Below are 27,269 nucleotides of genomic sequence, written 5' to 3'. Positions count from 1 at the left end.
ACTGGCCGAATTTTGTCACCCGTTATATGCGCGACCAATCATCAACATGACAAGGTTGAAAGCCCTTGCATTTACATTTCCATCGTATGAAATCTGATATGCGGAGATGCGGGGAAATAGCGCTTGTTGGGTTGTACGGGCCAGCACACGTGGATGGTGCGAGCTGGTGAAGGTTGGATATTTGGTTTGAGATGTTCGATATTTCTTCTTATTAGGTATTTATGTTGATATAGTCATGTTTTTTTAGTCGAGCTAAAACGAGGTACCTAGGAGACGGAGGATAAATATCGACACCCAAAAAAACATTGAAATGCTATGGGTTCTCAATTGAGGGAAGATAGCCAGGCTACAGGCGATTCTCGAGGAAACCGCAGTCGTATCGGATCCTTGGATGTCGAATTGAGTGTGTGATTCATTAAACGCTTTGTATTTACATATGTTGTACGTACGTCAATGTGTAGAATTGGACTAATGGTACAATAGATGGCAGTGAAGATACGCGGCAAGGAGAATTTGCGAGGACCGCAAGGTTCAGTTGCACGAGTTGCGAACAAACGTTTGGGAGAGTGGAACATTTGACGAGACATGAGAAGAGTCATACAAAGGAGGGATGGCTGAGATGTGAAGCTAGAGGGTGTAGAAAGAGTTTTTATCGGATGTGAGTTTGGAAGGTTCTATCCACAGATCGTGTATCAATGGATGACCGGAGATAGTTGCTGATGATCAAAGTGATGCTTTGCGTCGACATGAATTGGTTCACAAGAAAGCAAAACGAAGTCTGCTGGGAAGAGGAGCTAGAGCTTGTTCGGCTTGTGCAATGGCGAGAAGAAGATGCAGTGGTGGAAATCCATGCGAAGCATGCGCGAAAAGGTCAATTGAGTGTACTTTTCCCTCGTCGTCTGGTGCTATGGCCAACGAAAAACGTCGAGAATCCAATGGGCTATACGAGAAAGTTTCAAATGAAAGGATTTGGGTTGAAAATGGTCGAACTGGGGAAGGAATCACGAGTCCGCAATCTCCAATTTCGTGGTCACATGTTGATTCGCCGCTCAATACGCAAATGAACCCGAGATCTTCGATTAGTCATTACCGTTCAGAGTTTGGCTTGGAGAATCTGGATGTTACTGGTCAACAGATGAATATCCAAATTATGAATTCTGGGGTTCACCAACCATTCAGCCAATTTTCTCCATCAAACCAACCAACAGAAAATCAAATGTCCGAAGATGCTCGCGTAAGCTTGGCCACATCTCCTAACCATCAATCAACTTCACCTTCAATGCTACCCCTTCATTCAATCATGGATCTTGATGAAGCCGCCAACTCGTTGTTGATTGGAACGAGCCAGGCTTCACATCAGCTACATATTCAGGATACAGGTCTTGCTGAAGGTTTGCCAGAAAGTGCTGGTTCTTGGGCTCAATATAATGTATCCTCCATCAACTGGCTACCTTACGATTGGGCTCCGGACTATCAACTAGATGATGACGCAGTGAGAATGATTGATGACAGGGCAGATCTGAATGGCTCATCACCTATTACCGTCCCAGGAGAATCTATCCGAAGACCTGCGTATTCAACCAATACAGCCATTTTTACACCGCCCCCACAAACTCAAGCGCAACTACATACAAATGATTCTCCTAATCCAACAATATCTAGTGAAGGTGCTCCAACAAGTCCTTATTCTCTGACTACGCAAAGCACTGGTAGATACTATGTTGATGGGCATGGTTCGAGATTACCTCGTATTCGAAAAGCTCCATCCGAGACCGCCAACTCATGTCCATCAATATCACACCCCTCGGTTGACAATTTGAACGGAAGATTTGCTTTTCCAGTTGATGATACCAATGACCATTCCTCGGATTATAGACAGTTACCACACGAAATCTACAGCATTATTCAGGATGTATTCGAAAAAACATGCATCGAGAACTCGCCATATTTTACACCATTCCAATACACACGATTCCCATCTTTGTACACACTGAGCCGCTTTATAGCTCACTATATTGACTCTTTCCATCAAATATTACCATTTATTCACCTGCCATCTTTCAATATTTCAGCTTCTCACTGGCTTTTTCTTTTAGCTATGGCGGCTGTAGGAAGTCATTACCATAGTAATGGAAACCACGCAAAACCCATGCATGAATTTCTTCGACGTGCAATCATGTCAGTCAGCAATGATGGGGATTCGAGATGTACGAAGATAATGATGATACAAATTAAACTTCTAAACTGCGTAGGTATGATGTATTGCGGTAGTGATGAGTTGTCACACGCAGCGAAATCATATCATAGAGATCTTAACGATTTCTGTTGTAATGAATGGAAAACTTCGAATCAAATACCGAGAATTGCAGTGTCGCAGACAAGTCCAAATGATACGGAACAGGCTAATAGAGAATGGAAAGAATGGTATGATGCTGAAAGTATTCGAAGGACAGGTTATTGTATTTGGGTATGCGTTTCTATTTCCATCTTCATATGATAAGTTCTTACGCTCCCTAGCTCCTAGATAGCATGTGGTACTTCCACTTTCAAATTCGCCCCAGCTTATCGCTAGACGATAATTCGGTATTTTTACCGTGCCAGGAAGTTTTATGGGAAGCAGAATCAGCAATTGAATGGCAACAACTTCTCAGCTGTTCTTCATGTACGTATCTACCAACCCCCATCATCCAACCCCACAATTCTCACAATTACGTCGCAGCAAGCTCTACCCTCCACAACGCCCTCCAGCGCATGTACACCGAAAAACGACTGCTATCCTCCACAGGTGAATTTTCTCGTATCCTTCTGATCCATGGTCTTTTCCGACGCACCTGGGAAGTTTCAAACTACCTATCACAACCCCTTACCCAATGGACTCCTACAGCCTCAAAACTATCCTTCCCGCACACCACCTCGAATCATCCCATCTGGCTACCAGGCATCCAAACATATACAAATTGGCGCAATTCCGCCTGCGATTGTTTGGATATATTACACTGGCATGCAAATAGTGTCATTGGAGCTGCAAGCGGCATGGAACACCCCACCGTTCTGCACCTACACTTAGCGAGGGTGGTGCTCCTCACGCCCTTTCTACACATTGTGAAACTTGCAGAGTATCTCGCCTCTGCACACACCACTCGAGACCCGAACCTGGGAGATGCAGATCGAGAGATGGGAAAAGAAAGAGAGATACTTCAAGCACGCGATTATGTAAAGAGATGGGCAACGGAAGATCAGCATAAAGCACGTTTGGCAATTATTCACGCAGGCGCGCTTTTTTGGCATGTGCGAAGATTTAGTATCGATGCGTTTTATGAGGCTGAGGCAGTTTATCTCGCGACGTTGGCGCTTTGGGCTTATGGCCTATTTGCGGAGTGTAAGGGGGGTGTTTATCATAGAGAGAGGGATGGGGAGAGATATAGTAGTGCGAGAGATGCATCCGAGAACGGAGACGAGGGAATATCAAAGGAGAGAGAAAGAGAGGAAGACTCGGAAGAAGAAGAACAATTCTATCATCCCTATCCCAGCACGATGCAACTCGATCGACCGGCAGATGACGAGCTCGTCCAGCTTTTTGTGAAGAGGGGGCAGGGGATGCGAGCGCTGGTTATGGGGGTGGGAAATTTGTGTGCGAGGGATGGGAAGGGGGCGAGGAGGATGTTGGGGGAGGGGAGGAAAGTTTTGGATGGGCTGGGAGCGGAGAGGTGGGGGGTTGCTGGGAGGTTGGGGGAGAGATTGAGGAGGATGAAGGGGGGAGGGGGGGGGTGGAATGGGATGGGAGAGATTTATGAGGGACATTGCTGATAACGACTGTGACTGATTTGGATTTGGGATATTGAAATTTGGATATACTGAGAATAATCCAACCTTGCCAACTTTTTGAAAATATTTTATGTCTAAAGATTCGGAATTTGGTATGCAGACTATGGAAATCTGCAAATCAAAGATACATATGCAAACCTTCTATCTTTTTCGCAACACCAAAGCCTTCTTTCTTACAGCAATGAAAAGTCCCAAGTAAAAGTATCTAGAACCCATTATCTGGATAACCAGATTATTTCAACATCATAAACATCACACACGTACACACAGCCATCAAAGTAGATATAAAACACAAGAGATAAAATAAGTAGGTATCTAGATATATCCCAACCATTCACCCCGCACTCCCACTCCCACTCCCACTCCCACTACCATGACCATACACCAACCCCTCCTCCCCCGGTCTACATTTCCACAATTTCCGCACACCAAACCGTCGTTTTCGCGGCGCGGGCTGATACGGCGCCAAGGGGAATGCTACCACGGTGGGATAGTATCGAGAATATTGATCATGCGATGAAGTACCAGTACCAGTATCAGGTAGTAGTCTTGCGATTCTGGAGTCTGGGATCTCACCGCTGGATGGAGGGAGGTGGTGAGTGGTGTTGTTTTTAAGGGGTGGAGATGGAGATATTGATGGAGATGGAGATATTGATGGAGATGGAGATATTGATGGAGATGGAGATGTGATGTTTATATTTTTGAGAAAGAAAAGAAAAATAAATTGGAAAAGAGGAGACGATGGAATCGTACTTACAGTTTCGTACTATCTGACGCGAAAGAGAAGCCGGATTTTCGATTTTCCGCTGCGCGTTTGGGGAGTGCTTCTTGTTTCTCTTCTAGTAGCGTGAAGGATTGCGAGGGCGCTGACTTTTCTTTCAGTGTTGATTTCGTGAGCGTTGCTTTTGGAGTTTGGGGTTTAGATTTTGGGATATCTTTTTTCGTGGGTTTGGGTCGGATCCAGCCATTTTTTGTGGCTGGACCCAGAGCGGTGGGTTTGGTGGGGATGGGTGGAGGGGGAGTATGAGTTTGATGTCGTTTTCGACGATGGTTTGGACTTCGGGTTGCGGGATCACGGGATACGAGGGATGGGGAAGATTTTGATAAGCGCTTGGAGAGGCTATCGAGGGCAGTGATGGTTTCCGCGCGGGATTTGTTGGAGAGTTTGATGAAGAGTTCTTGATCGGCGGGCTTGACTTTGCCCTGGGAAAATAATACGACCGCGGAGGTGAAAGCAGTGTTTAGTCGGGATAGTATGGTAGATAGTGAAGAGCGCGCTTTTGCTGGCTTGGAATGAGAATGTGAAGCTTGCAAATATGAGGGTTGTGATTCATACCATCGCCTTTGGAGAATTTGGGGCCAGATTTGATGGATTCCCTCGTGTATGCCTCTCGGATATCTGATCTGGATTGTTTGAATGACTTTATGAGAAGAGTTTCTTCGCAATTTTCATGATCGATCTTTCTACTGCTGTTTGTCTGTCTCTTGCGACGAGCTCTGAGAAGTCTTATACCACTGGTAAAAGTACCGAGTAAAGTAGTTACCAATTCGTCTAGTTCGCCCATTGTAAAGTAAGACACAACTTGTGTTGAATAGGTAAAATTTGGATATATGCAATTGAAATTCAAAAATCAGAGACACATTAGTAAGAGGAAGAGAAAAGTATCAATTATGCTAGGTATCTCAGTTGCTGATTGATTGGGGGACAGTCATGTTCTTGCCGCCCACGATTTCTACCCCACTTGTCGGCAATGGCCAATAGGAGGGTTGTAATGGAAGTTTGGTAAAGTTAATATATACATGACCTTGTGTATGGAGAAGCTGTTCGTGTATACATACATAGTTCGAGCTATCATCATCTAGATTGCGCAAAAGTCCTTGTCATTTTAGCCACTTTGAAAGTTTGGAAGGATGAAACTTGTTTAAGGGACATTGGGTAGGTAGTGCGAGACGCTCCAAGGTTAAAAGCAAATATATTGTCTATCGAAAAGTTGAATGCCGAAACCCACTTGGATCCTTGGAGTTTGATATTGTAAAAGTACAGATATGTGGAAGGAGGCATTTCTACCACGTGTGACAACCAATGTGAAAGTATAACACACGATATGGAATCATTCAGAATTGAAGATTACAACAATGAGTAATTTGATCAAGAGAAGATTGAACACTAGAATTCCCTGCCATCTGAATTAGACAAAGGTAAAAGATGAATGCCGGATCACGTGCAATTAGCATATGAGATGAAGATCACTGGTGGACCAACAACTATCTCGGATTGTACTGAACATAAGCCGTCCAAAGAACACCCTGAAAACGTGGGGGGTACCTTATCAGGATAAATATGTCGCACGCATAAATTGCGACAAACATACCTGCCGATTCCAAGCAGTGTACCAAGAAACCATCTCATCACATACTTTGGTCAAGTTACACTCCAATCAAAACCCATCCAATGCTTTCCGAATTCTTGATCAGTATGGTGTGCGAGGATGGGGTAGAGTTGCTATCTCCTTGCGGGAATTATCGGTGCCACTTGAGACAACATTCGATATCGGAGAGACGAGGGACTGGCTACGAGCCGCAAACCCCACGTTTCTCCTACTGCGTTGCACAATTCGTGATTCGATTTGCAATATCTTGAATGATCTGATGATAGGTTCATGGTATAAGGGGTGCTTGGCCGAGGTTCTTTAATGTCGTATCCACATGCATATTTATACTGTAGTCTTTCAGATCGGTCAGAATATGATTAAATTTCCGGGATTTCGGAGTGCGTCAAGCTCGACGATTTTCGGTCGGTATCGATGCGGTTGCAACACGGCAGGTTTTTCGAGCTGTCGCGTAATTTGATAAGAGGGTCTCGATGATAATATACGTGTTGTACCTGTAACTTAATCACCAAGGTCTTCTTTGTTGAAAAGGTGAGAGGAGAAAACAATATCTAGAGACTGTCTAGAGACTGTCAAAAGTCTTGAATCGTATCGAGCTCAATGAAGAAAAGAGTATTGCGGTTCGTCCCGCTTGACCGTTTTGCTTTAGTACAATATACCCGAGATCAGAGGAAATTCATCTATATGCTTGCAAAATTTAGTACAACCGTGGGGATTTCTCCGGAATCTAGATCAATCCCACAAGTGTCCACTTTTCTGCATAACTATATCTGTCTTACGATATGATTGTATTCTTTTTTGGACTCTATTTCTTTCCTACCAGGAACGTTGATTGAAGTGAGGGAGGTACGGTAGTATCCCGCATGAGTCTTTTAATTAATCCCAATAGGTGATTTCGTTTCACCCGCGTTGGTCGTACATGTCAAATGGCTAGGGGTGCTTATCTTTAGACCCTGGACACCCTTTACTTTTATAGGCTTGTTCACTGATAACCCCATACCAATTAACATCAAATATGAACCAGAATGTTCCGCATATCATGAAGCACCTTTCACGAATTTCGGACTCTTTGAGTACTACAAAAAGGTGGATCAGCTCATGGAATTGAATGCACCCCAATGACATTTTGGAACGTGTAACGAGTAATTAGGACTGAAACTCAACAGACAAATGTTGACGGAAACTGATTTTAGCCACTCTGAGTCAAATTATCATTGCAATAAACTTTCTCAGACCCTGATGTCGAGTTTCCTCCTGGAGTTTTTTACTTTCTTATAGCATCAGATGCTACGAGCATGTCTGATCCCCATTTCGACAAAACTCATACAGATGATTCACATCTTCCCAAGGGTGGTTGCAGATTCATTCTGCTATATCCTGAATCGAAGCAGCTGCGATGCGCGTGCGTCGGATTTGCATCCAACAGGTCCATTCCAGGCAGTTTGTGCCATTGCGGACACCAGGCAGTATATCACAATTCAGACCCAGAATCTTCTAGTAAAGAAGAATTAGATGCGTTGAAGTTGAGGATTGGTACTCTCGAGAAGGAGCTAGATCGAGAGCGGCGTATAGGGAAAGGTGGCTTGTTTGATCGGCTTATAAAATTAGAAGAGCTTGTGGAAAAAGAGAACTTGGAACGCGAACTTGAGATGCGAAATATTCATCGTGGCATCGGCGGTCTTTGGCAGAACGTTGGCCTCTTGAACAAGCGAATACCACATTACGATGATCGGATCGAAGGATTGGTGGATGACGTACACAGAATTCATGCTAGGATGATCGAGTTGGACGATGCGTCAATGAAAGTAGAAGATAGAGTAGACGCTCTTGAAAATATCTCGGCGCAAGCTCTCACGCCTTCAAAAAGGAGTCGACGAAGAAAAGCATCAACGCCTCCTACTGCGAAGTTGCAGATCGCAGTTGAGAACACGACAAATTCTGGAGAAGGTGGTGCTATAGGGGGTTTTAAATTGCCTATGAATGGTTTTGCATCAGGTCAGGAATTCCCGGAAAGAGATCTTTCGGGTGATCGATGTGAAACTTGTTCATGGACTGTACATGTCTCCCTTATGCCCACATCATCCCAGCCTTTCCCCTTTGAAAAGGACACGGCAGCTTACAAAAGATGCCTATCCCGAGGCTTGCATCAAAAGATAGTTGTGTCCGACACGAATAGTGATTCTTTCAAGGAGGCCGTGAGTTCTGCTTTTGCGCCAGTCCTGCGAGGAAGGGCTTGGCAACCGCTAGTGGCCAAGATCTGTGATGTCAAAAATCTAAGAGGCCTTCCTATGCTTCGAGAACTAGACGCACAGTTAGTGAGTATGCCCCGGAACTGTTCTTTTGCCTGTGTCGACGATACTAACTCCAACCGAACAGGCCTTCGGCGATTATGATGTTAACTTCTTGAAGACGCACTGCGCTGTCCTTGACGGGTTTGGTAAAATTGAAGACTTATATATTGCTATGACCAAAGATACAATAACCTGGGTCGAAATGCGCGAGCTAGAGCAATTTCTTCCAGGGTTGGAGTCTGCATGGTCCCATAGTACGTACCTAGATGAAGCCCGGGTAGATATACCACTTCAAGCAATGAAGGATGAATCTAGTGAAGCCACAGCCTCCAAACAAAATTCGGCAGACAATATATTGCTATCATTACCAGCCGCTGAAAACTCGCCATCAAGCATAATGCTAAAGAGACATGCGTCAAGGATATCTAGAACGCCAAGTTTCGACTCATCAATTGAAGGAGAAAAGCCTAGAACAAAATTGAGGCAACTCTACAATGGTGCAGGGGTGGATATAGGCAGATGTGCTAAAATTGTTTGATGGAATGTCGACTTTCGTCAGAGGTCTTTGAGACTATTAACCACCACTTGCATTAAAAGTCTGATTGTTGATATACTGTTCGCTCGAGATCACAAGTCTATGGAACAAGTCTATGGAACAGGTTTCTCAGATTAAAAACCAACTTTGTATAGTATTGTCCAGAAGTCCCATTAGGATCAGACATGATTCTCAATATAGGTTAAGACACTAGAATAGACAAATAGCTACACATTGGAGCATGTCTTATGTCTGCATCTGAATAGAGGATCAACAGATTGTGAGGTTTCGTGAGCATTCTTTGGCGCAGAACAAAGGAGAGAGAGAAGACGATTAGTTCGCAATTTTAGCAGGCCAGCATACCGGTAACATGGGCAAGAGATCGAAGTCTAAGCATTTGTAGCAATCTTCCGAGTCTCTGAAGATCAAAAATTGAATGAGATACTCGTTTTAGCCACTCCGGTACTCAATTCAGATACATGCCATTGGAGACATATATACTTGTATCGTTCAGCAGCCCCCCTTTCTGTATTAATATACCGCAGCGTACTGTGAAAGGACATCAAGGTTAGCATTGAGCCTGGTCGAATAATCACACTTGACTGAGATGCCCGATTCTCCTTTCGTCCCAAGATAGCTCTCAAAGAAGACTTCTTAAAGCGGACTTACCCGCGTAACTCCAAAACAGATGTACTCTATCTATCCCTGGTATCCTTGTTGTACCATTCTGCAAGGCTACCAGTATCTCCGGACCCTTCTAGCTGTCCGGAATACATGTGGAAGTTGAAATGGAGTACCAAAACATGAGATTCGTCAAAATTAGACAATGTGTCCGGTGTATAAAGTGTAAGGGTTGAGATGGAGTTGTTTCTGTACTAAACGTATATTTGAATACAATGCAAGTGATATAGAAGAAGATTCATAGATCAAGGGACCGAATCCGAGCAAAGTCCAGATAGGCTATAGTGGCCTTAGGCATCAACAGACAAGGCTGTCAACAACCTTACGCTAATTGCACTTCCGAAGCAAACTAGCATGACGTTCTTCCACCTGAGGGGCAGACAAACCCCAGCCTAATGAACAACAACATTTCATCGCATCCTCATAACCAATTCTCCATACCATCAAAAGTATTTACAAAAAGTACTCGCAAAGATTTGGAGTTCCGTTAATGAGAGAAGCATAGATTTTTGCTTTAGTTCTCTTCTTTCCTTAGGAGTGTTCCTCAATTCATTTCTGTAACCTTACAACTCTTTGAAGAAGATTATCGTCGTATAACGGCGCACAGAAGTGCATGATTACAATTGCAATCACAGACAAGATCAAGAGAAATCCTCTTGGTATTCACTCTTTTTCAGAACGAAATAATCCTCAAGGTACCTCGCACTGAAATTAAAGGACATCAGGATCGCTCTTTCCTGTGTTGCTGTACGTGCCCCGCACCTTACTTCACTTGAATTTGTCTATAGTCTCTCTCACATATAATGGATATCAATTCTCCAAAGCGTCGCAAACTTAGCGAAAGAACTCCCGACCAGGCGCAGACGGCAAAAGGAAAAGGAAAAGAAGTCATGACGATGACAACAAGTAGGTTTTGAGACTCATTCTCATAATCCAATTCATTGACCAAAGTAGGTCAAGCTAGCTGGCCACCCAATAAAGTCCCGGTGGAGATATTCAATCTCATCATCATGAATCTACCTCGATCCAGCATCCATAGCATGCGATTGGTAAATCATGAGTTTGAAGCAAATGTTTCCGAATACCTTTTCAAATATGTAGTGGTTCCATTTAGACCAGAGATTTATGGCATCGCTTCCGAGCCGTCCACTTCTCATAGCTCAATATTATTACAAGACAAGGGCATGCGTATCTTTCAAGGTATATAGTTGTTGAGTCTATCTACTTAATCTTCAGCCTTACTAATGTTTCTTAGGTTTCGGTCGGCACATCAGACACTTTGCTATGTGTATGTCATTTCACCCCTAAATATTTACAAATTGCTAATAACTTAATTAGCCTTCGAGGTCGATATTGCAAAGTTGATTAAACCTCCTATAAAGCATGATCACGACACAATCACAACTTTCTGGGGTTCTTACAAATGGCCATTTCAGGAATATAATAGATATGCACAATTAGAGGGTCTAGAGCAGAAAGCTGATGAAACTCGAACCATGACAAAGGCATTTCAATTCATTGTAGCAGCAGAAGAACTTGGCCTCTCTATTGATGGGGGCTTGGGATGGCTTGCTGGACCAGACGTTAACCATAAAGTTGCTCAGCGTGGCGACAAACCCGCGGTATTTGGATCAACAAGATTCAAACCAGAACCTGAACCTGAGCCAAAGCAGAACATGCGACCTAATCAAATTACTTCACCTTTTCGAACAGAGCTTTTAAATGATACACGTTCGTTACTCCAAAGAGTGTTCCAGGAATCAGTATTTGGCAGCGATCAAACCAACCAATCTCTCGACCAATCTCTCTCCAACGGGGGCCCCGCGAATGCACGTACACAAGTTCGACAAGCTGGAGTCCCTAATGCACCTTCCATTCCTTATGCTGATTTCGAAGAGGGTATTGCTCGTATACTTGGAAATCATTTCGGAACTGGCAATCCTGCAGTAGATGACGAAGATGATGATGATGAAAGATTGAACACAGAGGATAGAGTTTCAACTGATGGCGAAGACGAGCGTGATGGTCAAAGCGAAGGCATCGTTTCCAACAATGCTCCCGGACGTTCTAGATTTAATGGCGCCCCGGGTCGTAAGCGCAAGTCGACGTCAAAGAGCCATTGTCTAAAGCCGAACGAACTCACTGGCGCACAAAAAGAAATGCTACTTGAACTCGAATGGGCACAGCGAGCATTCATGCAAACTTTTACTATTGCCGTTATTGACAGCCCAGTCACATTCACCGGTGTTAAGAAACTTACCATCGCCCGTTTGCCAAACAGACATTTACCAAACCTCGTACGCGATGACTTCTGGGATAGTCTACCAAATTTGCTTGAGCTATCTCTAGGCATAATCCCCGACTGGCGTGAACTTGTCAAACTTCCTACCAGTTGGGTTCAAGATATCAAGTTACGTCCATCTAAGGCTGTCATTGGTGTCTTTCAGCTCCTTTCCAAACAAATATCTCGACGACAGCAGATCGAGTCTTTACATTTTGAATGGGTCGGCGGTGGAGAGTATGCTCCCGGTCTTTTCTGCCGGAACCAGCATATACTTGCTGCTCCCATAGTATCAGATTCAATGAGCATGGTTAGTAGAAAAGGAGAGAAGGAAGTTCTGTCACTACCCTATATCAAGAATCTGTCATTGAAGAATTGCTGGTTAAGTCCACATATGTTCACGCGCTTTGTCAAAGATCTCAAACAATGCAGCCTTCAATCCTTAACACTTGACTCGGTTTCATTGACCGCCTTCATTCGCCCTGGACAACACCCAATGCCTCGAGCAAATCACCAGCAAAATGCTTTGGCACAAGCCATGGCGGTAGATATGGCGGCAAACATGGGCTTCGCGAATAATCATCATCTTGCTGCACATGCCGCCTTGTTTCCACCCAACATGGCTGCACTGCCACCATTTCTAGCAGCAGCACCGCCAGCAACTCAGTTGCCAGCGGTCATGACCAATTCAAATGCCCAACCAGCATGGCTCGATGAACCTCGCAATGGCTCCTGGGCTCAGGTTATTGACACTTTGACTCCTGGTAATAGACTAGCAGATTTGCGTCATGCCAAAGAACTTGGTGCAGAGCCTCAACCTAGAACTAAGAGTAGTTTGAAACAACTCGTTTTCAAGTCATGTGGATATGCCCGACTCCCTCTTGAATTCAATCAATCAGCAATTCACGAAGGTGGTGGTGAGCAGCGCGGATCCGTACCTGCCGGAGTAACAAAGAGAATCAATGACTATGAGAGCATCATGATGAAGCCGGGTGACAGCCTACTTGCTTCGATCACAAATGCGATGAGCGATCTTGAAGTTGAAATTCTACAAAATGCGTGGAACATGACTCTTGGTTGGGGAAATTTACCTTTGCAGCTAACAACTGAAGCAAATCATGATGGGATTCTACGCGCTGGCTTTGGAAGATTCAATGGATCCATTGTAGCTGCAGCTCCAACTCCGAATTCAGCTCCTGAAGTTTAATTTGATGCATCAATAATTGTTCTCATGTTTTACAGGGACAAAAATTGCAATTACCTAGGTTTTCATCGTACTAATCTTACTGGTACCATAATTTCTTTCTTTCTTTGGGGTGTGTTTGTATGGAATAAAGATGTCTTAGGATGGCTTTATCATCTCATACACCTATTTCTTGTATACTACCATCTTTTTTCTTTCTTTCGGCAGCATGGCGGGGTCATTAGGGCATGACACCAAAGCATAACGAATGGGCTCTTGGTATTGTCTCAAACTTGCATTTCAGGTTGCATATCAGGGTAAACAATTGGTCTCACGACTTATATCTGGATTGGACGGGAATTTGATATGGAAAATCATTGGGAAGGGAGTTCAGCGAAGATGTCGGATGTTTCAAGATCACGAATAATTGTGTTCAACACCATTGATTAGATCAGATGCACCTTCTGTATCACAGATTTGCTGATATCTATCAATCATTGGAATGTTGACATGAAACCCTCCATGGCGCTTTGGGAACTGACATGAATGATAACGACGAAGATAGTCGGAAAATTCTTGTTACTTTGTAGGAATAGTGTATAATTTACATAATGAAAATCGATCAAAATAATGTGGTGCATTGATGTGACGTGATTGCATGCTATAAAATAATGATGAGTACAAGGTGCTCGATGGTCTTGGTAGCTTCCGATATTCGAAGTCATTACGATGTTTGGAATGCATTCGATATTTCATACCATTTGAATTTGATCCAAAGCGATGCTTAGACTGCAGTCGAGAAGGCTATTTGAAAACTTCAAATAAGTTTATCCTGATAACTGAACAACCTGATCTGTTCCCTCCTGCCAATCATTTCCCCCTCTCCTACTCTCTTCTCTTTTTATCTTGATTGCTCGTGTCCCCTTAAAGAGGTATAGCCATGGTTGGGGATAAACCCTAGATTGTATTGGTGAGATTAGAAGGTTGCTGATGATAGTGGTGATGATCATGACAATAAAGAGAGTGCGTGAAAGAAAGAAGGAAGAAACGTAGATTTGGATAGTGATAGATTGATGGAGTGAGTGAAGTGGGATGATGGGGTGATGGGGTGGGGTGGGGATTTGAGGGAGTATATGAGATGGAGATGAACGGTGGGAGATTGAAAGGGCGATGGTATGTTTGAGGACCGAAGATAGAGTAAGATAGAGATCGAGATAAGCATCGAGGAGGAGGGAGCGGGAAGAGCGGAACGAGAAAGTTTGGGTAGATGATGGGCGTCCTTAGGGAACTCGGTGTGGAATGAATCGATTATTAAGGTGACAGTCATGTGGAAGAGTGGCATAGTGGCCTAATCTCTTGCTCGTTTAAAGCTTGAGGGATATTTGGGTGACAGACGGCGTTAATGTGCTATGCTGTATTGAGACACTATGCTATTCATATTCGATGAGGTGTAAAAGGGATTTGGACTTGTATGTGTAAAACTGGTAGCGAGATATCCGGAATGAAGATCGACTCATGTAGGTATCTACCTACGTATTGCTGTATTCGATGAGCGGAGGAGCTAGCCGGGTATTTTGAGGTGCTTTACGAGGTTTTGCTGCAAGTAGACAGGGCCTGAGCCGGGGTGTGTCGAGGTATGGAGAGCTGGGATGTAGATACTGAAGATGCCGAGATCTCTTTAGTTGCTTAAAGCCAACTGCCGCGCTGCTGAGTTGCCAACCGTTTTAGAACGATCTAGGCCCGCGTCTGGCTCGTGAAAGAGAATTGAGACCTGCAGGTAATAGCTAGTGTCTGATCCATCCTGAAGCTTGAGGGTTCTCCAACTCCCATAAGACTGTGCCTGACTTGGCAGTACTCGAGAACAAATAGCAAATATATCACAAGCACCCGTGGAAAGAGTCAGATAAATTCGTCAAGAGGCAATTAAATTTTCTGCAAGAATTTCATTTAATGGTTCATTTATAGTGCAGCAATATGTCACCTGTACAAGCCATCCATTTTTTGAGATATCCTTGTATGATGACCTTCATATCAATGCCCAATCGCGCAAACCCCAGCCAACCATAAAAAGAGAACATCTATGCAGCAGTGATAGCTTGACGGATACGAGCACCACGTTGTCTTGAAGACAAGTGTGCGGTCTCACGTCCAACAACGGCCTCGGACTTTTGAACAACTTCCTCTCCTTCGGTCAAGATCAATTCGATGTGGCAGGGATTTGACATGTATGGGTTGATCTGTTCAATATTAGTACTGGGTGTATCGTAGGCTTTCGATATGAACTTACACGACCGTGAGCACGGTAAGTTCGGCGACGTTGCTTTGGTGCTTGGTTGACTTGGATGTGCTTAACGATCAAGTTTCCGGTATCGAGACCCTTGGTATCGGCGTTGGCCTCAGCGTTCTTCAAGAGACCGAGGAGGAACTCGGCGGACTTGACTGGCCATCTAGCACGGGTAACACCGAATTGCTTTCCTATTGAAATATCCCTATCAGCCTCCCGTTCTTTTCTAACCCGAACTTCTCGATTCCCTTCTGATATCGATGCTCGAACATACCTTGAGCAGCACGTCCAGTTCCTCCGGCGTATCTTCTCATTGGGACAGCCTCCTTGTGTTCTTGAACGTTCTCAAGGAACTTGACGGCGCGCTGGAGCTTCCATCCCTACGAATTATTAGTACTTGTCGAGTCGTAAGGGCTTCGAAAACTTGCGTTGATAGCTTGTGCTGTCTCACGGGTATTCTTGAAAGAAACACGGAGGTAAGAACCGCGGGATCTGGCGCTCTTGGCCGATTCTGATCGTAAAGTCAGCAATTACCCATGGGAGGTATCGGAGGCAAGCAAAGTCGATTGCGTTTTCGTACCTATCTCAGTAGCAGCGTATCGTACCTGTAAACAGAAATATTGGTTAGCAATTTATCCAAGTAAAAGCTGTGTATCCAAAATATGACGGCACAGATAAGTCTTCCGTCACCAGCGCAATCTGCCATGTACCCAGTACAAAGGAACCGAGAACTCGACTCAGCAGTGCCAGATTTCTTTGAAATAAAGTCCTTCCACCACCAGCGAAATCTTTTGCAAAGCTTTCCAGATCAGTTGAGCCATAGATCTGGCTCAGCGACTTCGAATTTCCCTGCAGTCGGCCCCTCCATCACCAAGTCCCCAATCATCCATTTTCCAACATCTAATTGTCGCAATTGATTCCAAACAATCGTACAACCTCCAGAGTAACAATAGGAAACACATTCAACGTACCATCTTGACGTTTGGTTGCTGCGGTCGTTAGTACGGAAAATTTCGGTATGATCTTGATGCTGTAAATTTTTGGGAGTTCCATCCGTTTTGGCTCGCTTGATTGTAGTTTGCCCTAAACACATGACTTGACTAAGCCAAATACGGAAAGCGCGCTAAAATCGACTTTTGCACTTTCCTGAAGTGAAGCGAATTGTATGAACATTTTTGACCTCTCGAAACGCCTCTCGACACCATCGACAATTCAAGATACCGTCGCCCAATATGTCTTTAGTTACGTACGAAACCCAATTCCGCCCTTTTCTCCTTATTTTAAGACCGAATTGCTGGAAATTTTGTTTTGCGACCTTTAGTGAGGTTGCGCTTCAAAAAAATAGCTTCTGGTCCCCCAACTTCGACATTTTGCTGACAACTTGGTTACAGCGGGGAGAAGTCCAACTTTCAATACATTCTGCGTCTACTCAACACCAACGTGAGGAAAGCAGAAAGTTATGTTCGCATTAACTAAGATAAAGGCAAAATCCCATCGTTCCCGTCGCCTTGCCATCATTCTAATTCCATTTTAGGGTGTCGGACGTCGTTACTCCAACTTGGTCTGCAAGAAAGCTGATGTCGATCTCAACAAGCGGTATGGACCACATTAGACACGAGTAGAAGGACAGTGGACTAATTAATTACAGCGCTGGTGAACTCACCTCCGAAGAGCTCGAGAGAATCGTTACCATCATCCAAAACCCAACCCAGTACAAGATCCCATCCTGGTTCCTCAACAGACAACGCGATATCGTCGATGGTAAGGACTCCCAAGTTCTCGCCAACGGTGTCGACTCCAAGCTCCGTGACGATTTGGAACGCCTCAAGAAGATCCGTGCTCACCGTGGTCTCCGTCACTACTGGGGTCTCCGTGTCCGTGGACAACACTCCAAGACCACTGGTCGCAGAGGTAGAACCGTCGGTGTTTCCAAGAAGAAGGGAAACTAAATATTTGCGCTTCTGGGATTTACGGTTGGGTGGAGTGTGGCTTTTGCGATGGACTGGTACTTTACATCTGGCTTAACAGCTTCTACAGCATGATGCTGTTACTGGGCATGCCCCAGGGAAATCAGTTCATGAAAAGGAAACAATAAATCATCAATGGCTTCACTATAATCTTATGTGCTTTCAGAACAATTTGCGAAGATTGATTTTTAGGTATGCCTACGAATTATGAGAGCTGTTTTTACAAAGAATCTGGAGTCCAAACGCCCCAAAACCGTGATTGAAATTGTTAGCTGCGCATTTATCATAGAGTACAGGTGACAATGTATTTTCTGTTACCCCTTCGCGTATTATACTTTCCTTCGCATATTATGCTTTCCTTCGCAGGGAAGGCAGTACCCTATTTCTCAAAGGTCCTGTAATTCTAGATTTGGAAGGAGCAAGTGGCAACTAATGGAGGGTACATCTGCATCACGTTTTGTTCTTAACGAATTTCAAGCAGAGAATGTTTAAGTCGGACCTTTAAGCTGCATGAGATCATTCTCCCGTAGCTGAACTTGTGTCAAAATGCTATGATTATATCTGCACGTGTGTACGACGTAACTTTCTTTGATTCTTAAAATGATAAATGAATCAACCTACAGGATATATAACTACTAGGTAAAATGTAAACTACTTTTGCTACCCCCAACGCCATTCTAGACCCGCTAAATGATACCAAACCCAAGTTGCAACGGAATACTTGGACTCTTAATCTTCATGAGTAACAGCCATATCCAACACTTCGACTCTTCCCTGTCCCTTCGTCTCGGTACTGATAAAATCTCCTATTCCCTTAAATGCACCGGGTTCTACAAACCCTACTACCTCCCACTCTGAACCCATCACATCCTGAGTCTCGACTTGCTCTACATATCCCAATACCCTATCCTTGACCGTCTCCTTCTTATCGGCCTCTCCCTCATCAGCAGATTTTGGTCCAGGAGCCTTCACCACCTGCTTTAAAATCTTGGTAGGTAACGTAACTCTCAACCTCATCCTCGCTCTCGCGACTGGAATCGGCTGGTGAGCAATCAACGCCTTCATCGCTTCCAACGCCTGACTCTTTGCGCTCTTCGTAGCCACAACACCCGTCCAAGCATGTTCTCTCGCTCTAGGTATTGGCTTTGCCTCCCCTTCTTCTCCCGTCGTCGGAGTTGCGGTTTCGCTGCCCAGATTCTTATCTTTTTCCTGTGCTTGCGAACCCTGCGAACTGAGCATCTCGAGTGCTTTCTCTATCATTCCCGTAGTGTACACCCGCTTCGACTTTGGATCCACAAGTTTGCTGGCTACGATACTGATCACTTCATTGTGCACTCGCTCCAACTGTGCATGTCGTTCCTTCTCTCCAACTTGTAATTCTCCCTTGTTTAATATTTCGAGAATGATATCTTGCACTGGAGTATCTTTTCCAAAAGCCTTTGCTAAATCGGCCGTTGGTGCCGTTTGTCCTCGCGAAACATTTAGGAATACGTTAGGGATTTGAAGAACATTGTCGATATCTTTTTCGTTGCCGGAACGCCATTCGAGTACTTTGTTCTTGTAGCAGGCGATTTCGAAACGCTTTTTCGCCTTCTTGTATCGTACAAGGGATACGTTTGTGAGTTTAATCTGGTTAGAGGGTTGATTGATGGGCATCTTGACGGTTCGTAAAGTGGTGTTGATCGAAAAAAGGAATTTGGAATATCTTTTTTTCTCAATGGTCTTGGAGATTTTTCTTTTTGCGCGGGTTTACCCTTACATCACCCCGCGGAACGGCTGAGTCACTATGTAATAATAAAGGCACGGCATGTTTGATACCAAGTTCGCCGTCATTTCTAAGCATCTCGAGCTTATCTACACTTATCTTATTAGTGGGATTTAGAGCGTAGAGACCTCAATATCAACAATTCGTACAATGTCTTCATCATGAGTCACGATGAGCCATCTTGATTCTTCATTGATGAAAGAAGCACGACTCTATCAAAGTCTCCTTTATCGTACAGCCACCATACCTAGTAGTAGTATTCACATCTGAATCATGGTTTAATCGGTGAATGAAAGTCTGAGACCGGAGTCATGTGTCCCTCGCGGGTACCTTGACAGATTTACTATGCAGTGGCGTCAGGGGAATCTTAGACTAGCCCCAGGCTCTGTTGTGATACGCTGGGTTTCTCTTCAAACTGTTGGAAGGATGAGCTCCGACCGCTTCAAGTTGCGATGATATCAAGCTTCTGCGTTGATATTTTGGAGATATTTCGAGGTACCTTGATGTAACAATTATTATGATAAGGAAGGGTTAACATCATAAAATGGATGATTTGATAGATATTTAATCAATGATATTAACCCAAGGAATGATCTTGTGATGATGAAGCATTCTTCCGCCATATGTTGTTTTGGATGCGGTAATTCCCATGGCTGGACTGATAAGCATCCATCCAACCTCCATCTCCCAAGGGTGCCTTGCTACGTAGGTAACTGAGGCACGAGCACAACACGCACAAGCACGAGCACATCAGCAACTTGGGTAGCTCTTGGTTACCCTAACAACTTGCTCAGCAGTTACCGCCTTGAAACCCCATTCAAAGATCCCGTCTATCCCATCCATCCCTTCATCTTTCATCTTTCATCTTTCATCCTTCTTCTTGCCATCTCCCATCTCTTTATTCTTTATCATAACATCCTTCTTTTTTGGACATCATCATATGAAATAGAATAAAACTACAACAACACAGCTTCTATTTTCATTGCACTTCATCATGAAGCTTCTCGCATCAACCGTCCTTTTGGGCGCTGCTGCGGCATCCATACCTCAACAACAGGTTCTCCAGAACCCATTCAAATCAGCAACAAAGCCAGTCTCTGATGCTTGGTCGAAATCAATGGAATCTTTGGGTCAACTCACTGGTTCCATGAAAGGCATGACTGCCGAAGCCAAAGCTATCTGGGATGAAGTTTCAATGCTTTTCCCAGAGGCGATGGAAAAAGCTACCTTCTTCTCTCAACCAAAACCTCATACAAAAAGACCAGATTCTACTTGGGATTACATTGTCAAGGGCGCAGATATCCAAAGCGTTTGGGTTGAGAACTCAAAGGGAGAGAAGGAGCGTGAAATTGATGGCAAGCTTGAGCAATACAACATGAGAGCTAAGAAGGTTGACCCTAGTAAGCTCGGTGTTGATACCGTCAAGCAATACAGTGGTTATTTGGATGATGAGGAGAATGATAAACATCTTTTCTATTGTGAGTATTACTTTTCTTCCGATGCCATAACGATGTAGCACGTTTCTTGATCACAGCGCCACCACTTCCGATATCATCTTTAACTACGAACAAATGTGCTAATAAGATTTAGGGTTCTTTGAATCTAGAAATGACCCTAAGAACGATCCAGTCGTTCTTTGGTTGAACGGAGGGCCAGGATGCTCTTCTTTGACCGGCCTCTTCCTCGAACTTGGTCCTTCCTCAATTGACAAAAACCTCAAACTACACAACAACCCATACTCATGGAACGCCAATGCTTCCGTCATCTTCCTTGACCAACCGGTTAACGTCGGTTACTCATACAGTGGTTCATCTGTTAGCAACACAATTGCTGCAGGCAAGGATGTTTATGCTCTTCTCACCTTGTTTTTCAAACAATTCCCTGAATACGCCAAGCAAGATTTCCACATTGCTGGTGAATCTTATGCCGGTCATTACATTCCAGTTTTCACCAGTGAAATCTTATCTCACAAGAAACGCAACATCAACCTCAAGTCCGTTCTCATCGGTAACGGTTTGACCGATGGACTTACACAATATGAGCACTACAGACCAATGGCTTGTGGTGAAGGTGGATGGCCAGCCGTTCTCGATGCCAGTGCATGCCAAGCTATGGATAACGCTCTTCCACGTTGCCAAAGTTTGATTCAAAACTGCTACGATAGCGAGAGCGTTTGGTCTTGTGTCCCAGCAAGCATTTACTGCAACAATGCTATGATGGGACCTTACCAAAGAACTGGACAGGTATGTTAAACTAAACAATTTTTTGAAATACAAGATACTAACACATTGTAGAATGTTTATGATGTCCGTGGCAAATGTGAAGACACCAGCAACTTGTGCTACTCTGCCCTTGGCTGGATCAGTGAGTTCTTGAACAAGGCCGATGTTCAAAAGGAACTTGGTGTTGAAGTCAGCAGTTATGACAGCTGCAACTTTGATATCAACAGAAACTTCCTTTTCCAAGGTGACTGGATGCAACCTTTCCACCGTTTGGTACCAGGTATCCTCGAGCAAATCCCAGTCTTGATCTACGCTGGTGATGCTGATTTCATCTGCAACTGGCTCGGAAATCAAGCATGGACTGATGCTCTTGAATGGCCTGGCAAAAAGGATTTCAACGCCGCCAAGACCAAGGATCTCCAATTGGAGAATGGAGACAAGACTGGTACCTTCAAGAGCAGTGGCAACTTCACATTCGCTCGTATCTTTGGTGCTGGACACATGGTCCCAATGGACCAACCTGAGGCTTCGTTGGATTTCCTCAACAAATGGTTGAATGATTATACTCTCTAAATCTATAGATATTAGCAATCTTAGATTAGAATATGCATGGATGAGGAATGAAGGAAGCAAATTGTATTTATTGCGATGAGGATGGGCATGGCATGGATGGGAATCGGGCACTTTCTTTCGACTGTACTACAGTAACGGAATAACACGGATATACCTTAATCTGATATATTAAACACATCAACTTTTGAGTTTTTACTCGCTCAGTGACCACTATTCTATTTGATTACTAATTGGTGTTCATTTACTCAATGGACGAAATTAGTTTTATGCTTAAGTACCTAAGATACACTCCTTTTGAGATTTGACATTGAGGAAGCTAGAAAGCATTTGATTGTTCACAAATTGACGTGGGAGACCTAGACATTTGCAGTATTTAATTGTCAAACATGAATTGGTATATACAAACGACCCAGTATCTAATTGTTCCGTCTGGATTGATACAGCAGGAACATTTAATTGTCCGATATTAATTATGAAATTGAAAGCGTCGTACTGTGAAATCTGAGTTGGAACATTCAAAACATTTAACTGTCACACTTGGATTGACACATTGAAAGCATCTGACTTTTGAACTTTGATTGGGATGTTGAGAGGATTCAATTGTTCAAGTCTGATATGGGACATTAAAAGCTTTTAATTTATCAATTTTAAATCTGAAGATTGCAAGAAGTTTATTTTATTATTATTATCCTCTCAGCTATCCAAGCTGCGAACAGACATTTCGTATTTCTTTTCTACACTCAATGCTAATTCCTAGGAATACTCCGTAGTTCTATCGTACTGTTCTTCAGTCAAAATCGCTCATTAGCATCAAACTTTCAAGTAATGACAATGTTCCCACGATACTCCCAGGATACCTACACTGTTGCACTGCTTATTGATTATAATGAGGCTTTGACCGTTGAAAGCCGGTGGCCGGTAATCTTCCGAGGTGTGTTTGTCTTATCGTGATGAAAGGTATCGATGACGACGGAGGCTACAATGTTTCAGTACCTTCCTCTTCGAGATGTCGACGACGGCTTAGCTCGTCCGATCTTCATTTGATGAGTAACGAATTATGGGGATTGCGCATTTATCGTGTCTGGGGTGCAAGATAAGGTAGGGATGAGCTCGTAAATTGAGACTTAGTTGAGTGAGCTATTGTAGCTTGAAAGGTGAATTGAGAAAGTGTATGCAGGAACTCTACGTCGTGCATGGAAAATGCATTGGGCACTGGTGAAAAACCCCGCTCTAGATTTGTCTGCAGAGTAATTGATAAACAGGGCGGTAGCTCTAATTAATCCTGCTCCTTTTTGTTACTTCTTCTTCACCTCTCCTTCTCATCGTCAATCAATACATGTCACATCGCCGTCATGTATTCCTCACTCCGGGTACCCATCCTTCTCACGGCAGCAACATCAGTTGCTGCTCAATTCGTCAAGGCTCCTACAGATCTCATCAATGCCACTGGATACCTTGATTTACCAGTTCGATACAAGGAAGTCCCAACTGGTATATGTGAAACGCAGGAAGGTGTAAAGAGTTACTCGGGATATGTGGATGTCGAGGAAGATCAACATGTCTTTTGGTATGTTATTACCTATGGTCTCTAGATTTGACCAAACTCTCATCATTCCTGAATAATCTTTAAATTAACATCCCTCTAGGTGGTTCTTCGAAACCCGTAACGGTAACGCATCGGAGGCTCCATTAACAGTATGGATCAACGGCGGACCAGGCTCTTCTTCTATGATTGGTCTTTTTGAGGAAAATGGACCGTGTTATATTGATGCAGAGGGAAGTGTGATCAATAATCCTTATAGCTGGAATAATGTCAGCAACATGATTTATATTGATCAACCTACTCAGGTATGTGAAATTGGGAAAAAGAGAGGCGATAGACTCGTGAACTAATCTTTACCAGGTCGGTTTCTCATATTCGATTCCAGTCAATGGATATGTTGATCCTAGCTCGGGTTACATCATTACTTTACCAAATGCTACTTGTCCAGACTATGCACAGGGTTCGGACTGTGGAACTTATAGCTATGGAAATGAAAGTCTTACGGTCAATACTACCCAGGCTGGAGCTCCCAACTTCGTAAGTTTTGACCTAGGTCTTGCAGAGAGATGTGCTGATTTGAATATAGTGGAAAACATTGCAAGGGTTCATGGGTGCTTTCCCTGAATACTCTCGAAATGGCTTTCACTTTGCGACTGAGAGTTATGGTGGACATTATGGGCCAATATACAATGAGTATATTGAAACTCAAAACGCCAAGAACATCTCCGGTGCTCATAAAATCTCCCTTGAATCGGTTCTCATCGGAAATGGTTGGTATGATCCATTGATCCAATATCAAGCTTACTACAACTTCACCGTCTACCCTGGCAACACATACGACTATTCTCCCTTTAACGAGAGCGTACAAGCCCAATTCTACAACAATCTCTATGGTGCCGGAAACTGTGTCGATCAAGTCAAAGACTGTGCAGCGAGAGGTATCAATGAGATCTGTCAAGCTGCAGATGCTTTCTGTGCTGATCTCGTAGAAAGTATCTATGACATCTATTTGGGAAGAGATGAATATGACATGAGAGAATTGACACCTGATCCTTTCCCATATGGTTACTACACATCATATCTCAACACACCAAAGGTTCAAGCTGCTATTGGTGCTTTCCAGAATTTCACTACTTCTTCAAATACAGTAGGAAACGCTTTTGCCTCTACTGGCGACGATGAGTAAGTGGAAGTCAAAAGCATATACTTCACGAAGGTTACTAATCTCTTTATAGTCGAGAGTCTGGTACTATTGAGGCGGTCAGAGCATTGCTTAGCCAAGGAGTTTACGTTGCTATGATGGCCGGTGATGCCGATTACAAGTAAGCACTTCAAGTACCAACATTAATTTAAATCCCTCCTAACACAAATCTCCAGTTGCAACTGGCTAGGTGGAGAAGTAGTCGCTAACGAGGTAAACGCCACCAACTACTCCGTCGCCGGCTACACCAATATTACCACCTCTGACTCCATCGTCCACGGTCAAGTAAAGCAATCCGGACTCTTCTCCTTCTCCCGCATTTACGAGTCCGGTCACGAAGTTCCCTTCTACCAACCTCTTGCCTCTCTTGAAATCTTCGAAAGAGTCATTGGAAGAAAGGATATCGAAAGTGGATTGATTAGCATTGACAGTAACAAAACTTACTTGACGACGGGAACGCAAAAGAGCACGTACAGAGAAGGCAACGCAACGATGCAATTCGAGGTTTTGCCATCAAATAGTACATATAATACCACTTTGAATGGACCAAACCCAATAAGTCTCGCGAAGACAGAATTGAAGAGGTCACTTTTGGGGAGGGATAGTGGAAGTGGAGGTATGAAGAAGAGATTTAAGCCGCAAAGTAAGAAATCGAAGAGGACTTGGCATTGAGTTGCATGAGGAGAACAGAGCAGAGGGCGAAATACAATCTTGCTGCGAGCGTAAAGTATTTGGGCTTGGAGGAGCTAAACTAAAAGAATGAAGGTGGTACATGTTCAAAAGTAGATAATGATCAAATGAGCAAAATGAATGGAAATGAATGTTTAACTTCAAGTTTCGACTCTATTTTTGAAAGTCATCTCAGACTTCAATTCCTTGATCTTTCTTCTTCAATTCAACATGAACTCTATCAATCAAAGGATGTACCAACTACAAATTGCGAAACATCTCCTATATGGCATAAGAAGGGTCCGCACTCAAAGGTCGTTGCTAGGTTCGCTCTTGTCTTGTACGCAAACTCGAGGATGGTTTTAAGATCCAAGGGTGAGGTATCCAGCTCAAGACCGGCTTTGGGGAAAAGCTGGCCGAGCGAGGCAGAAGACGGGATAGGGAGGGAGGGAGGGGGGGAAGGGGGGAAGGAAAAAGAAAAAGAAAAGGAAAAGATACTCTACCCTTGATTGTTAATGTACGGGTTGCTAGAGCTTCTTGCATGCCTACCTACCTACATCTTTCGCAATGATATTACTCGAGCATGTATGCATAAGCGCTGTGAAGTAGAATCACTGGCAAGAAAGAAGACAAAGGGGACTTGAACGACTTTTGGGATGCAGTTCGTGGTATACCTAGCTAGTAGGTAGGTAGATAGGTAGGTAGGTAGGTATGTAGGTACCCATCTTGAACAAGTGAGTGCTGGTTTCCAAGCAAATCACTTGTTACGTACCTACTAAGTACCTATCTTCTCTTGCTCTTGCTCATGCTCAAACCAAAACGCGAGAGAAATGAAACGAAAAGAATTTCTCTTTTTTTTTTTTTTTCTTCGATCGTTAGATTGGGCTCGGACAAACTAAGCTCGATATTTTCCGCTTAGGTAGGTAAGTGTAGTAGTGTATCTGATAAAGCTTCTCCGACCAAGGTTCGGCGCTAAGATAAGCTAAGGCATGGATGCTTTGCTTTGGTCTCAAGAATTCATTCATTTGGATGATGGATGATGGATCCCACTTTTCTAAGGCTTTTTTTTTTGAAATTTCGCATTCGGGATTCGGATGGTGGTGCTTGTTTTGGAGTGGGATATGGTTGGTTGGTACGAAGTACTAGGTAGGTTGGATCTTTTCGGCTGTAGGCTTTAGAGAGTGGAGGGTTGGAAGGTTGGAAGGTTGGAATGCGGAATAGGTGGGATGGGGGGGTGGATTGGATTGGATTGGATTGGGAAGGTGTGCGCATGTCATGATATAAGAGACTGGCTGGTTGAATGATGTTTGGGGGACTGATGGTTGTGTGTGTGTGTGTGTGTGTGAGAGAGAGAGAGAGAGAGAAAACGGGGTGAGATGGGCGTGTATGTAGGCATCGCAGTATTGAGAATTATGAGGATTAACGGGCTGAATAAAAAAGGATACCTGGTTGGTTGACAGAGAGGCTTCACATAAAATAGATTCATATTCCTTAATACCAAGAACTTTTTGCAGGAGGCTGACATGTGTTGATGGCTGTGAGGTTTGCTTGGCACATTGGTGATGTGCCTTATATCCGTATTGGCAAGACGTGAAGCGACAGGATCATTGGCTGGAGAGACCATCGGCATCATAATTGGAGTGAAGGATGGAATTGTGGTGTTACTTTACGAAGTCCGTACTTGGGTTTTTGCGGGGAGAATGCGAGAATGCCAAAATACGCATTGGGTCACGTCTCATCAATGTTTAACAATGCCTGTTTCCATCAAGTACAAGGATGGAGGCACGACGATTGTGATTCGAGCAATGGCGGATTGAATGGAGAGAAGCCAAGACTCGGCCTCAAAATTGGATGGGATG

At 43.8% G+C, this 27,269-nt stretch overlaps 9 protein-coding genes across 9 annotated transcripts; 6 read left to right on the top strand and 3 right to left on the bottom strand.

Annotated features, from left to right (window-relative positions):
* Nucleotides 1-315: 315 nt before the first annotated feature.
* EAF02_011399 (uncharacterized protein) lies at nt 316-3,807 on the top strand (the record flags this gene model as incomplete). The annotated part of the gene is made up of 5 exons (XM_038907446.1): nt 316-405; nt 484-556; nt 714-2,467; nt 2,518-2,662; nt 2,720-3,807. 5 exons carry the CDS (start codon nt 316-318, stop codon nt 3,805-3,807), a joined length of 3,150 nt encoding a protein of 1,049 aa, XP_038752668.1.
* A 352-nt stretch (nt 3,808-4,159) lies between these two features.
* EAF02_011398 (uncharacterized protein) lies at nt 4,160-5,390 on the bottom strand (the record flags this gene model as incomplete). The annotated part of the gene is made up of 3 exons (XM_038907445.1): nt 4,160-4,403; nt 4,583-5,108; nt 5,162-5,390. The coding sequence occupies 3 exons, from the start codon at nt 5,388-5,390 to the stop codon at nt 4,160-4,162; spliced, it is 999 nt and encodes a 332-aa protein (XP_038752667.1).
* Nucleotides 5,391-7,510: 2,120 nt separating this feature from the next.
* EAF02_011397 (uncharacterized protein) lies at nt 7,511-9,044 on the top strand (the record flags this gene model as incomplete). Its single annotated transcript, XM_038907444.1, has 2 exons — nt 7,511-8,530; nt 8,592-9,044. The coding sequence occupies 2 exons, from the start codon at nt 7,511-7,513 to the stop codon at nt 9,042-9,044; spliced, it is 1,473 nt and encodes a 490-aa protein (XP_038752666.1).
* Nucleotides 9,045-10,525: 1,481 nt separating this feature from the next.
* EAF02_011396 (uncharacterized protein) lies at nt 10,526-13,210 on the top strand (the record flags this gene model as incomplete). Its single annotated transcript, XM_038907443.1, has 4 exons — nt 10,526-10,628; nt 10,677-10,922; nt 10,978-11,010; nt 11,061-13,210. 4 exons carry the CDS (start codon nt 10,526-10,528, stop codon nt 13,208-13,210), a joined length of 2,532 nt encoding a protein of 843 aa, XP_038752665.1.
* Nucleotides 13,211-15,264: 2,054 nt separating this feature from the next.
* EAF02_011395 (uncharacterized protein) lies at nt 15,265-16,444 on the bottom strand (the record flags this gene model as incomplete). Its single annotated transcript, XM_038907442.1, has 6 exons — nt 15,265-15,423; nt 15,474-15,661; nt 15,745-15,850; nt 15,899-15,981; nt 16,051-16,075; nt 16,442-16,444. The coding sequence occupies 6 exons, from the start codon at nt 16,442-16,444 to the stop codon at nt 15,265-15,267; spliced, it is 564 nt and encodes a 187-aa protein (XP_038752664.1).
* Nucleotides 16,445-16,702: 258 nt separating this feature from the next.
* Nucleotides 16,703-17,419, top strand: EAF02_011394 (uncharacterized protein; the record flags this gene model as incomplete). Its single annotated transcript, XM_038907441.1, has 4 exons — nt 16,703-16,716; nt 16,862-16,931; nt 17,005-17,066; nt 17,119-17,419. 4 exons carry the CDS (start codon nt 16,703-16,705, stop codon nt 17,417-17,419), a joined length of 447 nt encoding a protein of 148 aa, XP_038752663.1.
* Nucleotides 17,420-18,166: 747 nt separating this feature from the next.
* On the bottom strand, nt 18,167-19,093 carry EAF02_011393 (uncharacterized protein; the record flags this gene model as incomplete). Its single annotated transcript, XM_038907440.1, has 1 exon — nt 18,167-19,093. The coding sequence occupies one exon, from the start codon at nt 19,091-19,093 to the stop codon at nt 18,167-18,169; it is 927 nt and encodes a 308-aa protein (XP_038752662.1).
* Nucleotides 19,094-20,196: 1,103 nt separating this feature from the next.
* On the top strand, nt 20,197-21,997 carry EAF02_011392 (uncharacterized protein; the record flags this gene model as incomplete). The annotated part of the gene is made up of 3 exons (XM_038907439.1): nt 20,197-20,680; nt 20,793-21,445; nt 21,497-21,997. 3 exons carry the CDS (start codon nt 20,197-20,199, stop codon nt 21,995-21,997), a joined length of 1,638 nt encoding a protein of 545 aa, XP_038752661.1.
* A 1,352-nt stretch (nt 21,998-23,349) lies between these two features.
* On the top strand, nt 23,350-25,413 carry EAF02_011391 (uncharacterized protein; the record flags this gene model as incomplete). The annotated part of the gene is made up of 6 exons (XM_038907438.1): nt 23,350-23,564; nt 23,644-23,845; nt 23,901-24,077; nt 24,127-24,722; nt 24,776-24,862; nt 24,918-25,413. 6 exons carry the CDS (start codon nt 23,350-23,352, stop codon nt 25,411-25,413), a joined length of 1,773 nt encoding a protein of 590 aa, XP_038752660.1.
* Between the last annotated feature and the right edge of the window lie 1,856 nt (nt 25,414-27,269).

Source organism: Botrytis sinoallii, assembly GCF_014898435.1.
Source record: "Botrytis sinoallii strain Bc 23 chromosome Unknown BSIN_032, whole genome shotgun sequence".
NCBI lineage: Eukaryota > Fungi > Ascomycota > Leotiomycetes > Helotiales > Sclerotiniaceae > Botrytis > Botrytis sinoallii.
The sequence above is the reverse complement of the archived record's forward strand: the minus strand, read 5'-3'. Positions and strand labels throughout refer to the sequence as shown.